Source organism: Sander lucioperca, chromosome 8, assembly GCF_008315115.2.
Source record: "Sander lucioperca isolate FBNREF2018 chromosome 8, SLUC_FBN_1.2, whole genome shotgun sequence".
In the NCBI taxonomy this organism is placed as follows: domain Eukaryota; kingdom Metazoa; phylum Chordata; class Actinopteri; order Perciformes; family Percidae; genus Sander; species Sander lucioperca.
Genome location: NC_050180.1, coordinates 31601280 through 31614971, shown reverse-complemented (window position 1 = coordinate 31614971; position 13692 = coordinate 31601280). Strand labels below are relative to the sequence as shown.

At 39.6% G+C, this 13692-nt stretch overlaps 1 protein-coding gene across 1 annotated transcript in view; it reads right to left on the bottom strand.

The window, feature by feature from the left end:
• Positions 1–13692, bottom strand: part of fer1l6 (fer-1 like family member 6) — a 31892-nt gene that overhangs the window by 3699 nt on the left and 14501 nt on the right. Inside the window, exons 23-42 of the mRNA XM_031306457.2 lie at positions 13341–13475; positions 13063–13212; positions 12851–12958; positions 11643–11705; positions 10759–10857; positions 10390–10615; positions 9632–9768; positions 9394–9516; positions 9259–9301; positions 7455–7499; positions 6361–6458; positions 5710–5838; positions 5484–5618; positions 4439–4566; positions 4167–4337; positions 3361–3515; positions 2427–2569; positions 1750–1838; positions 1481–1579; positions 1186–1306 (exon numbers count right to left, since the gene is read on the bottom strand). Of these exons, the coding sequence (XP_031162317.1) occupies positions 1186–1306; positions 1481–1579; positions 1750–1838; positions 2427–2569; positions 3361–3515; positions 4167–4337; positions 4439–4566; positions 5484–5618; positions 5710–5838; positions 6361–6458; positions 7455–7499; positions 9259–9301; positions 9394–9516; positions 9632–9768; positions 10390–10615; positions 10759–10857; positions 11643–11705; positions 12851–12958; positions 13063–13212; positions 13341–13475 (2397 nt within the window). The remainder of the gene's footprint in view (positions 1–1185; positions 1307–1480; positions 1580–1749; positions 1839–2426; positions 2570–3360; positions 3516–4166; positions 4338–4438; positions 4567–5483; positions 5619–5709; positions 5839–6360; positions 6459–7454; positions 7500–9258; positions 9302–9393; positions 9517–9631; positions 9769–10389; positions 10616–10758; positions 10858–11642; positions 11706–12850; positions 12959–13062; positions 13213–13340; positions 13476–13692) is intronic.

Genomic DNA, 13692 nt, shown 5'->3' with positions numbered 1-13692 from the left:
TGGCGAAAAAAGTGAAAAAAGTCATAGTATAGTATATCAAAAAAGTCATAGTATAGTGTGTCAAAAAAAGTTTAAAAAAAAGTCACAGTATAGTATATCAAAAAAGTCATAGTATAGTATGTCGAAAAGAGTGATGAAAAGTCATAGTATACTATATCGAAAAAAGTGATAAAAGTCATAGTATAGTATGTTGAAAAAAGTCATAGTATGGTATGTTGAAAAAAATTATAAAAAGTCACACTATAGTATGACGAAAAAAAGTCATATAAGTATGTCAAAAAAAGTCATAGTATAGTATGATGAAAAAAGTCATAGTATAGTATGTCGAAAAAAGTGATAAAAAGTCATAGTTTATGTCGGAAACAGTCATAGTATAGTATGACGGAAAAACTCATATAGTATGTTGAAAAAAGTCATAGTATACCAATACGGTATATCGAAAAAAGTTATAAAATAGTCATAGTTTAGTATGTCGAAAAAAAGTCATTAAAAAGTCATAGTATAGTAAGTCATAAAAAGTCATAGTATAGTTTGTCATAAAAATGTCATTAAAAAGCCATAGTATAGTAAGTCATAAAAAGTCATAGTATAGTTTGTCATAAAAATGACGTAAAAAAGTTGTATGTCATAAAAGATCGTAAAAAAATCATAGTACACTGTCATAAATAATTACGTAAAAACTCATCATATAGTATGTCATAAAAATAGTCATTAAAAAAACATAGTACCATCCCCTTTCTCTTTTTCCCCCGCCTTTCCTGTCTCTCGAATCTACTGTACAATAAAAAAAGCAGAAATTTTAAAAATCCAAGAAGATTCCATAAATTAACTACACAGTTATCCCACTACAAGCCTACGCAAACTGTAGCATATACAACTTCTTTGGATATATTAACATTAAGAAACAAGCTTTGAAATGTAAAACTTTGGAAATGGGGTTTAAGACATTTAATACTTTTCAAGACCCCGTGGGCACCCTGAAAATAAGCTTTCATATTGACAAACTTCCTATGTGTAATTCATGGCACAATTCAAACAGGATAAAAAAATGATTTGTCTTTCGCCGTCAACTACCGCACATATTTTTCCCGAAACAAGGTCCCATGGTGGTAGACCAGAAGGGGCGGGATGTTCACGAGGATTCACGAGGTGTGACCCTGCGTCTGACTGTCCACTAGTCAGTACCTTCTCAGCAGGCAGGTAGCTGAAGGGGAACACAAAGCGCCAGTTGAAGTTTCCTTCCCCAGTCAGAGAGTTGTAGTGGACGTCTGTCTCCTGTCGGTCATCCTCCAAACCTTTCAACCAGCTACAGAGAAAGATCGACAGTAGCAGTGCTTACATCTTTTCTATAGACATTAAAAGGAAAGGAAAAGTAGGCTAACTTATTTTTGACCAAGAAAAGATATAGTGTTTAGAATCAGCAAATGGAGTCAATCAAATATCTGCATTTGGAAGAGCAAGAAAAGAAACTTGTAGTTACGCCTTGATGTAGATATCGCTAGACTGTTGACCGGTCAGGAAGTTGGTGTCCTCCAGAATCACATCCTCTGTGTTCCAGATGATGACACGCAGCTCGTACCTGAAGAGACAGAGACAGACACACGCACACACACACACACACACACACACACACACACACACACACACACACACACACACACACACACATTGGGGGTGTTAGTTTCCCTTTCCAAAAACATATATTGTTTCATCAAGACTTAAAGATTTAGGTGCTGAGAAAGCTCTCACCCTTTTGGTGTTCGAGGTGAAATGTCCACTGAAGGTCCGGGATGAGGTAAGTCCATGGGAAACATGTCTACCCACATCTGGACCTGACCCTACACACATACACACACACACACACACAAAAATAAGTACGATTACACTAAGCATGGATCATGATCTAGTTGTGCTCCTTCAGCTAATATTAGACTTCCAGAAATAGCCTCTGGCCTTCAGAATAAAAGCAGAGTATTATAATAGTGAGTTGAAAATGATGAGTCTACTGTTTCTCAAAATATGTTTTTGGATTGTTTATTGGTGTGAGAATAAGGTACTAGCCAACAGAAGTATTTTGATATCTAATTTGCAGTTTTTTGCATCAGATTACATTTGTTGAAATTAACTATTTTTTTATGTCACACAGGGTACATACACTTTATATGTATTTCTGATTCTTTAATTGTATTCTGTAAATCTTTTATTCTGAAAAGCACCTGCAAAACATACTATACTAATAGTATGTCATAAAAATGTCATATGCTTTTATTCTGAAAGATTAAGGCTGGTGGAATAGATTAAAGACATACAAAGGCCAAATTACTTTTTGTTGTCTGAAGAAAACTTTGTAAAAAATATTTTAGTTTTAATCCATATTACAGTCGGAGAACCGTGTACTTTGTTAGTGTTAAAATACTATAAAATACCTGGTCCATGCCAGGCCGATCCTTATTGAACAGAGTTCTGGTCTCAATGTGTTCTGGTACCAGCTTGCATCCCACGGCTGGGATCTCTGCCCAGCGGTGCAGGATCTTCAGAGACAAGTGCTCATAGGACTCCAGTGGCTGGTCTGAGACATGAGACATGAGCACACATCATAATCATCACACATAATGTCCCACACACTACACTTTTATGTAGTTGTAATTAAGTGGTTGTTAATGTTTATTTTCCCAACAAGTATTATCAGAAAACAGATAAGGAATACAAATTACGTAAAATATTTCTATTCATTTAAAATATGTCCTCTTAGGATAAGTTATAATTGTTGAGAGATGGTGTGGTTACACTTTACTTGAAGGTATCTACATAAGAGTGACATGACACTGTCATAAACATTATAAACAAGTCATAAACATTTATGACATAACGCTTCTTTTAGTAAGTGTCATTCGGTTTTTGTCATGACAAGTTATGGTTAGAGTTAGGGTTAGAGTTAGGGTTCATGTGTCATGACAGTGTCATGTGTCATGACAGTGTCATGTGTTCATGACAGTGTCATGTGTTCATGACAGTGTCATGTGTTCATGACAGTGTCATGTGTTCATGACAGTGTCATGTGTTCATGACAGTGTCATGTGTTCATGACAGTGTCATGTGTTCATGACAGTGTCATGTGTTCATGACAGTGTCATGTGTTCATGACAGTGTCATGACACTCTTATGTAGATACCTTCAAGTAAAGTGTTACTGATGGTGCACATTAATAAACACATTAATAAAAGTCTCTGCTCACAACTACCATTATAGTGTGTTATAAACCATGTAATCCATGTTTTTATAGTGCTTATAAATGCTAAATGGAGGCGGTTAAAGTCTCATCGCAGACCAACAGCAGTATGTAGTGTGTCCAGTCTTTACCTTCATGCATGAAGAGCGTCTTGCCAATGAAAACTTTTTCAGCCACAGTGATGCGTCCAGGTCTGAATTGAGGGTCGTCCAGACCGTTCTCTCTGCACAGCTTAGTCAGCAGCTCCGACGGCTTCAGACAGTCTCTCCAGGCGTTATAACCGTCACTAACAGACAAACAGAGAAGAACAGAGGAGGCATAGCAACCTGTTGTAGTGTGGTTATTATACAGACGTAAGGTTTTAACGCAACACTATGTAACTTTTCCCGCTTCGGTCCCCCTACAGGTTGTCTCACTGGAACTACAGCTCGCGCTAAAAGTTACATAGTGTTGCTTTAATAAAAGCTTTCTCCATTGCAGCCTTTCTTAGTTCAAGTTGTTGGTTCGGATAAAAATGACAACCATGGTATAATGTCATACAAAAAATAAGGATGATGAAAAAGACTGACTTGTGTGTAAGGTTTGAGGAAAGATTTGTACGCAAAGAGATGGCAGAAGTGGATACTTAGACAAAATATAAGGACACTGGCTCACAGCGTGTATTCATTTGAAGATAAGGCAGCTACTTGTAATGTGCAACATTTTTATTTTTGTGGCTGTCGTTACATTTTCTCACAGGCTCTGTTACTTGTGTTGTTGTCTGTTTGCTATTAATTTGTTTTCTATGTAATTAACACTCAAATTGATGTGACCGTATAGAGTTGTGATATACACGGAAAATCCAATAAAAACTAAAATGAAAAAACAAATAAGAGCACAGAGACGACGTAGAATTAAGGAGTTACTCCAACCGGCTGGATGAAACTACCAGACTCACACACTGTACTCAGTAGGGAGGCCACAGGTGGCTCTGTGTCGGCTGTAGAATCGGTTCTCCAGGTCGATGCGAGTCTCTCCTATCAGGTCGTCCCCTCCCACCATGTCATAGTCATAGATCACCACTGACAGCAGAGACTCGTGAGGAAATGTTGCCTGCATCTCAAAAGATCTGGAAGCAGGAAGAAAAGGAGAAGTTCTGTGTCGGGCCCAAAACATGAAAATACTTTAAAACAAAGGGATAAGCTGTAGTCAGTCAGCCACATACTGTACCTTCCAAACACAGGATTCAGCTGTTTAGGGATGTAGTTGTCTCTGTCTTTGATTTCGTTTTTGCCAAGTCGAATAACAATGTAAGGGTCCGACTTCCCATCTGGATCAGCTGGGTGCAGGTTAGACGCCTGAAGAGAGAGGAGAGAACATTAACACGTTGGTATAGTTTAGTCTCATAAAAGCAAGGATTCTATATTTGAACCCTGTTTGCATGACTTTTCCCTGGCTTCCCCTACATTAACAGACCTGCATGTTAGCTATTACACTGCAGTCAGTCAAGTTTAAAATTAGCACCATCCACCAGTGTACTCACAAGCCAAACATTCACTAGCCATTTGGCTGGTGGACGAAAAAGTTCATTTTTGAACCCTGAGTTAAACTATATATAGTTCTACGGGGCTCAGTGAATTAATTTGATAAGAAAATTACAAAATCAAACAGCAATAACAAAGTAATTTTACTTGCAAAAATGACAACACAATTAATGTGGAGGAGGTCGAAGTCACGTTGTTCCTTGTAATGTATTGCTTTGCATATGAAGAACAGACTTCTGGGACAGCAGAAACTATACAACAGAAACTAGATTTAGACTATGGTACATCTGGTTGAAATGCAGGTCATTTTTGATAGTTCCTAAAAAGGTTCCTGGGAAAGCTCCTGCCATCAAAATAGACAATCAGATTGTCTTTAAAAAGCCCACAGAGCTGCAGGAGGATTCACCCACTTTTGTAAGTAAATTTGTTGTTTGATGCAACAAGCAGGAAGAAAAGGGGATACATATCTCTTCATTCTTTTGTTTTTGCTGTGCACATTTTCTCCTTTAGTTCTTTCTAGGTGTTAGCCATAATGTTATTTTACTTCTTTGCTGGGGAATAGGCAAATTTGTGAATTTTAATTTCCGATATTCCTTAATGAAGCCTAGTTGCGGACTATGGACAATTATTCTGAGATGCTCTCAACAGCTGTGCATTTAGTCTAAATGCCCCAAAACATCCATAGTATACACTTCAAACTTCTAAAACTGATCAATAAAATGTAGACGCACAGAGACGATGTAAACCCGTATGAGGACTTGGACCGGTCCGTTGGGAGGGATTCCTCTGTTGACTCTGAAGTCCCCGGTGTCTGCGTCTTTGTCCCAATCCTCGTCCTCAGTCAGCTTATACAGGCAGAAACGCCCCTGCAGAGAAGGTTATGCACATAGTGGATTGGAACAATAGTGAATATAGATGAGTGGTTCCCATAGAGGTCATTCAACTTTATTGTCTCACCTTAAATTTGCCAACGAATCTCTCCTCAGTCACGCCCTCTTCCTCATTGGCTTTCCCTCTGAACAGCTCATATGTGTTCACCCAATCATCAAAAGGGCCAAACTCTGCCTCCAGCTCCTTGTTGTACAGCTGCAGAGAGATTGCCAGCATCACTGCATCCAACTTTCCTCTCTCTGACATGTATTATTACCAAGATATATGGTTTGATTAAAAAAAAATTAGCACATATTTGTAAAGAGAATTTTGTTTTTAACAAATGCACCAAACTTTGGTCTGCAGAATCCTGACAGTATCTATCCATGTGAAATTCTACTTGTTGGTAGAATTTTTTTTTTTATAGTTCATCCTTTTTGCATGCTGATATGAGGTATGGGGGGATTTACCGGATGACACACACTCTATTAAATAATGACAATGATAACATACATTGCCCCACCTTAACGGGTGCAAAACAAGTAAAAGGAGGGCGAGGAAGCTGTCAATCAAGCTTAGTCGGACTACACACACTGCGTTACTTACCAACATGCTTTTTGGAGCATTAGGAACTTAATCTGTGCTATATTTATGAAGTGCGTGTTAATTCTGAGCATCTAGTTTGTCAGAGTGTCTGCTGTGATCTTATTGGACTTGCAGTGTTTGGGAGCGGTGTACCTTGAGTGTGGCTAATTTAGTAGGCAGACCAATGCTTGGCTCCAAGGTTCCTTTTCCTTTCTGTTTCTTCTTCTTGTCCCCATCGGATAAGCTGCTGACTGTTGGAACACACAAGACAAGATATTTTCAGTGGCGACACACCTACACAAGGCACCGTTGCATGGAAGTAAAGAGAAAGCCAAAACATGTGTTTGCGTTGTGATGACAAAGCGGTTAACGGGAGGGAACAAACTACATTCAGTAATTTTTTTTAGTCTTTAGTCTCCCTCATCTCCGAAAAAAATGCAAAAGAAGAAAGAGATCCTTGTTAGCCATGGCACACCAATCAAACATTCACCAACACACACAGACAAACGCCGATGTTCGTTGATGTGCCATGGCTCTCGGCCCATGTTTGGAATTGTACAGAGATGTTTCGGTCAGAATATACAATGTTCTATCCACGTTTGTCCATGTTTTGATAAAGTTTTTGGAGTTTGCCATGCTTTCAAACGGTACAAAGAGGACGCATATACCCTTATCAATAGCATTGCAGCTTGTGCATGCCCAGCATGCCATTCAAAAAAAGTCAGAAAAAGTTATAGTATAGAATTTCATAAAGAAATGTCATACAAAGTCAGATTGGTGTGCCATGGGAAAAGTACCATCATTCTGCCCTTTCCGGAGGACTTTTCAGAAACCTTATAAATGCTGCTCACCTGAACATTAAATAACACCATAGTGATCCCTCTATAATAAAATCTTAGGTAGTTGTAGTTTGTACCCCCAGTAAAGCGGCCAACACCATTTTGTCCACTGCTAAAAGTATCTGGAGGGTAACAGTGGTAGCTGCAGGGCAGATCATGCAGTGACAGAACCACACATCCAGTACATCAACAGTGTAATACTTTAAACAGAGCCTAACAGATCTATCTACAGGATAGTACCACAGAAACCAGTCAGGTACAGTCAGTCCCCAGAGCTTCCAGTTGTCAGTAAACGAAAAGCAGAAGATTTCCTCCAAGGAAGTTACGATTAACAGAGGCTAAAACTGGCTTGAAATTGCTTTATGTCCCGTAATGAGAACTTTTTTAACTGCGTGTCTTTGTCCTTACCCAAGGAGTCTATTCCATCGCTGAGCAAGCTCTGGTACGGCAAAGCTGCAATGCACAACAATGTGTGTGTGGGTCAGGGGGAAATGATGGGGTAACCCTTCCTAAGACCACTTTAATTGCATATTTATTTTATGGCGTTTTTCCATTACATGGTACCTGCTCGACTCGCCTCGAGTCTACTAGCCTTTTTTGATTTTCCATTATGAAAAAACGTACCTCGCACTAGCTAACAGGTACTTTTTTTTAGTATCACCTCCGTCGAGGTTCCAAGCAAGCTGAGGCGATACCAAAAGGTGACGTGAAAACCTGCAGACTACTGATTGGTCAGAGAGAATCGTCACTAATCGCTGCGTCATCATTGCTAGCAACAGACGGGGGGGTCCTGAACAAACCTACCATTTTTAAATAGTTTAGCCAGCGGTGTCTTTTGAAACAAAATTTGTCTTCTGGCTGTGGCAACAGCCACATGCCGAGAATCAAAAACAACACACCTCCGACGTTCTGTGTGTGTGTCACGTTAGGTCACAGCAGTGTCCTGCGGCATCGCTATGACGACCAGCCACGCTCGCCTCACGCATGAGGCAGTACTAAATCTGCAATGGAGGACGGGGGCATCGCGGCCGAGTCGAGCCGAGCCGAGCAGAGCAGAGCAGAGCTGGTAATAGCAGTGGGCAAGCACCATTACATTTAAACTGATAGTTTCAGTGGTAAAAGCAACATGTTCAAAAGATGTTTTTGTAAAGATCTATTCACTCCGAAATGCCTAAACAATAAGAACACAGTCTCTAAATCTCTTCTTAACCACCACTTTTTGGGGGAATTCATTCCTATTTTGTGGACATTGATCACCTACAATGACTTCTAATACAGCAGGGTTTAGTTATTGTCATTTACCACAAAGGGTAATGTTTCTGATGACAGACAACTGACTTGAATCATATTTTTATGCCAAATCAGAGGGGCCAATCAGATCACTATTTTATGTTTGCAAAGTTATGTGACAAAATATACAAAAATACAGGTTAATGACAACAGAGGGTCAAAACAGAGAGATTCAGTGTGGATGACGTTCTCCTCTAGTGTGTCTAAGTGTCTCAATAAGGTGCACAAAAACGGACATTCACGGCATTCAGGACAAAGGGGGGAAATACCTTGGTGTTGGTCACATTAATTGCAACAAGTGTTAAGTAATGTGTTAAATATTATTACAGATTAGTGTCTTTCAGACTTCCGTCACACCCCAGTTAATAGAGAACGAATCCACTAATATGGGATTGAATTCAACAAAACACAATTAATAACCTTTTTCCACCAAAATGATCAGATATATTCAGGTATTTCAAATGTGGGAAAACACGCTAAAATCAGGATTAATTAACCATAGAAAGCAGTATGGAGGCCAGTGAAAATGTTACAATGGTAACTTCTTTTTTATATCTATTACTTTATCAGTCCCTCTTTCAAACTCAGTGCTGATGTTCAGGCACTAATGCATGCTGTTTCTTTTTATTTACGCGCCAACATCCGGAACTGCATCGTGTCGGAAAAGGGGAGAAAAATTAGCGTGTCCACCCAGGTGTCATGTTTCTATCGCTGCCGATCGGAGCTGGAGCCGATAAATACCCGCGACTACTGCAAAGTCACTTGTGCCGGAAATGAATGCCAATTGTAACCTTTTCCACTAAAGACAAAAGCCAGATGTTAGTAGGTTTTTTTGTCCAGTGGGATAGGAGCTCAAGTGTTGTGAGTCACAGAACACCTTGACTGACAGAGGTGTAACGTCACATGAGACATGAGTTCTTACCTCTCTCAAAGATCTGGGGGAAAGGAGAGCTGTCCTTTTGGGCCTGGAACATAAACAGGAGCACACATGTTCTATTGGAGAAAAAAATCTATTTTTTTTTTATCTTTCGCAACAAAACTGAACAATCAGAGCTACCTGTTTCTCTACAGACGCGTAGTATTTGGACCACCAGTCGATGACACTCTCTGCTGATTCGTCAGCGATGGTCCGCTTCCTCCGCTTGGTGGAACGACCACGAGAGCCCATTGTCGTGCTGTCCTGGATTTAAAATATATATACAACATGCACATGCAAAGAATATTTAGACAGCGATATATGTGATCCATAAGAACATAGTTACTTATGTAGTTATAGTATATGCTGTGACCGTCACCCTTTTCTTCCTGGTTTCTTGCTTAGGGTCGGGTGGGTCTGGAGGTGTAGGTGGGACTTCATCCTCCACAGTGATCAGGAAGTCTTGATTTGTTAGTGCTGCAGCTGAACTGGTCTCTCCAGCGTGCTGGGACGATCCTATTGGACGAGTGACAAAGGTAAATCTTCCTATGGGACATGATCAACTGAGCCTACTAGATTGGTAAATCAATCAATCATAATTATCTTCTCTATCATCATCATTTTCATCAACATCTTTATTGCTGGGCACCTGGGTAGTTTACCTGGTAGAACGCGTGTCCATATATAAAGGTTGACTCCTAGACACAGCGGCCACTGGTTCGACTCCGACCTGCGGCCCTTTGCTGCATGTCATTCCCCCTCTCTCTCCCCTTTCAAGTCTACTTTAAACTGTCCTATACAAATAAAATGCCCAAATAAAAATCTAAAAAAAACCATCTTTAATCCTTTCCAACATGCATACTGACCTAAGGCTTAACAGAAGGACTACTTAATACTTATATTGTTTATGTGCTCTGAGTCCCTGGCATTTTTGCATCCAAAAATATATTTTTCAAGTAAAAAAAAGAGTTTTCTTTTAATGTAAGAAAACATTTCAAAAAATACATTTTATACATAAATTTTGACTGTGGCCGAAAAATCACTCAATGTTACTACAGTTTTTTTCTCTGCTCTCCAATCATCACATACGATAATATCAACAAAAACGTTTGTGTAGCTCCTCTGTTGATTTATTACCCTCAGTGCTTTGTGGATCTGGTGTCAGGGCAGGTCCGAGAGTGTATCTGACTTTGGGTGGTTTGTGTGTCTGTACACGAGCAGGCGGGGCTGGGGGTGGGATGTATTTGAAGGCCTTGAGGTTGTTGATAATGTGGTTTCCTACCAACGTGCTGCGACCAAACGCCCGCCAATCGACAACAGTGATGCTGAGAGGAGGGTGGAGGTGTTCGTTCTCTGGTAACTCCTAAAGGACGGCAGAATAGAGTAGAACTTGTATGTTATACGAAGAAAGTCCATTAATTAACCTCATTCCATCATTCCATCATTCCATTAACATCATTCCAAAAAAAAAAAAAACATGGGGTATAAATGCTCTATTGGTCTTACCAGCTCAATGAAATCAACCAGCGTGGTAAAGTTTGGGTTGGACTTGTACTTCTGAATGACGGAGGAACGCAATGTTTTACCTGCACACTCTATGAAGACCTAGGGAAAGAGAAGAGCTTATTGTTATATCATTTCACAAGGGTCTCACCATCTGTTTTTCATCATTTTTGTCTTTCACAGTTTCCAGATCTTTTCTTTTAATGTGTAAATTAACTGGATATTAGTTTCATGTTTTTCGACGATGGATGCTTCCTGAGGTTTCTTTCATTTTTCTCCTTGTTAAAAGGTTTTTTGGGAAGTATCTGAATCAAGAGTCTAGGAATAGTGTGTGCCCTATGCTGTAAGCCTCTTCATGCAAATCTGTAATTTGTGATATTGGGCTATTTAAAGCTTTAGTGCATAACTTTTTGATATTATGAACGTCCATTACATTCAAGCCATTGCCAAATGAGTTGCTACAAAGCTAATTAAGACTATCAGCTCCACACAACTCTTTCCGTATTTCTCAGTATGGCTATGTTCAGAAGATTGTGTCGTCCGGTCTTCTGAGTCCATCACGTTTTTTTTTAATCCTCCTTGTCCTCCTTGGCTACTAGCAACTGCGTGGAGGAGGGGTGGGGATGTGCGTCACAGAAGGCTTGTATCATGTGAACGAGCCAACAGTTTTTACTTAGAATTCCTCATGTGGGCGACAGAAACTATGCACTATAGCTTTTAAACTAAATTAAAACATCTTGACTTGACACTACTGTGTTTTAGTTGTGCAGTCAGAAAGGAGCACATACCTAGCTAAGTTAAGACAACACAGGTGTGTGTGTGTGTGTGTGTGTGTGTGTGTGTGTGTGTGTGTGTGTGTGTGTGTGTGTGTGTGTGTGTGTGTGTACCTGTGGGCGATCAACAGACAGCAACTGAACTTTCTTCAGCTCTCTCAGACCCCAGAAAAACACCTAGTGGACAGAACACATACATAAAGGTTTGTTAGAGCTGAGTGCTGGGGTTGGATTTTAAGACCAAAAGTGTTTGGTGTGTTATTTATTGGCTATGTTAAAAAAATAAAATAAAAAAAATATATATATATATAAAAAATATATATATATATATGTGTGTGTGTAAAGTTTGAATATATTGAATGAACCTTGAATATATACATAAATAAAAGTCTGAATATATTGAATGATTGAATGAATGTCTGAATATATTGAATGAATGAACCTTGAATATATTGAATGAATGTCTGAATATATTGAATGAAATTTGAAATGGAATCTGACGTCATTGTCTGCCGTCATCTTGTGTTTTCGTTGTGATTAGTCCTAACCGAAGTGTGACACAATGAGTGAATCAGAAAGAAATCTAGTGTCAGCAATTTTGAGCAATGAAGAGATTATTAACACACTGGCGAATGCAGGCCAAAACACTGGTAACGGTTTCTCACACTGGTAACGATTTTTTCAATGAAGAAGTTTATTCACTTTTTCATCATGGAAGACCGAATGAAAGGAACCTCTTTGGTCAGGCAGATCCCTTTCATCAGGCTAACGTCAACACGCCTTTAATTCAATATATTCAGACTTTCATTTAATATATTCAGACGTTCATTTAATATATTCAGACTTCCATTCAATATATTCAGACATTCATATATTCAAGGTTTATTCAATATATTCAGACTTTCATTCAATATATTCAAACTTCACATATAAATAATAATTTCCTAAACAGCATGCCATAATATATACACTATATATATATATATATAGATATATATATATATATATATACCATTCCCCAGTAGTGCTGGGTTAAAACTTTGTACCTTTAACCTGTCAGCTGTCAAGAAAAAAATGGCAGAGGAACTTTAATGATAAATGAGTGTGTAGTGTCATGCAGAGAATCGTCCAATGACAAAACAACTCAGCTCAGTGTTGTTCATGGACCGGATGAAACAAAACTTTACGTCAGAAGAAATCTTTAAAAAACATAACATCACAAACATACAGTAGTTTTAACAAGCCTGAGTGTCCTAAAACACACACACACACACACACACACACACACACACACACATACACAGACACACGAGCAGCCATACCTCCAGCCTGTAGGTGCTGAGAACAGGTCTGATATTGGCAGGAACCGTGAAGATGCCTCCTTCCTGTTCCTCTAACGCCGGCAGACTCTGCTCTTCTAACTCTTGGATCTACACGTTCATCACAATGATACTTCTTCATTATCAGTGCTTCATTCTTCATTATTGTCTCATCCTGCATCATCAAGATGGAAACTGAATGGTTATTGACTGACCTGCAGCAGTTCAAAAGCAGCCAGCAGGTCTCCTCCTGTCTGGCTGCCATAGTGCAGGGGGCTATACTGCAGAGTTGGAGGTGTGTAGGGGTCAGAGGACAATCGCACCTCAGGCACCGTCACCGTGGCTCCCAGATACTCCGCCTTACTCTGCACGCAGCAGAGGACGGGGATGAGATCAGAGAGGGTCACAAGTTTAGAGTCAGCAGCTAGCAGCAAAACCATGATTAAAGCATTACTTGTTTAATTTGTCAATGGATCCGTCTACATGGTGTTACCAGCGCGTCGTCGTCGTACACCTCGATGACAATGCGTGGCGGCTCCTGCTGGATGTGCTGCAGATCTCCACTCAGCAGCAGGGGGCTCATCACCAAACACTGATTCCATGTCGGACTGAGAGTCTGACTGATTATCTGACAGCAGCAAACACACACACACACACACACACACACACACACACACACGCACACACACACACACACACCATGAACACACAAATAAACATAGACCTGGACAATGACAGCTCAAATCCTACACACAGTAAGACGCAATTACACTGGATTGCAAGTGTACAACACAACCCATTAACAAAGCACTTATGAAACAATTAACTAACTGATAACAAGACCA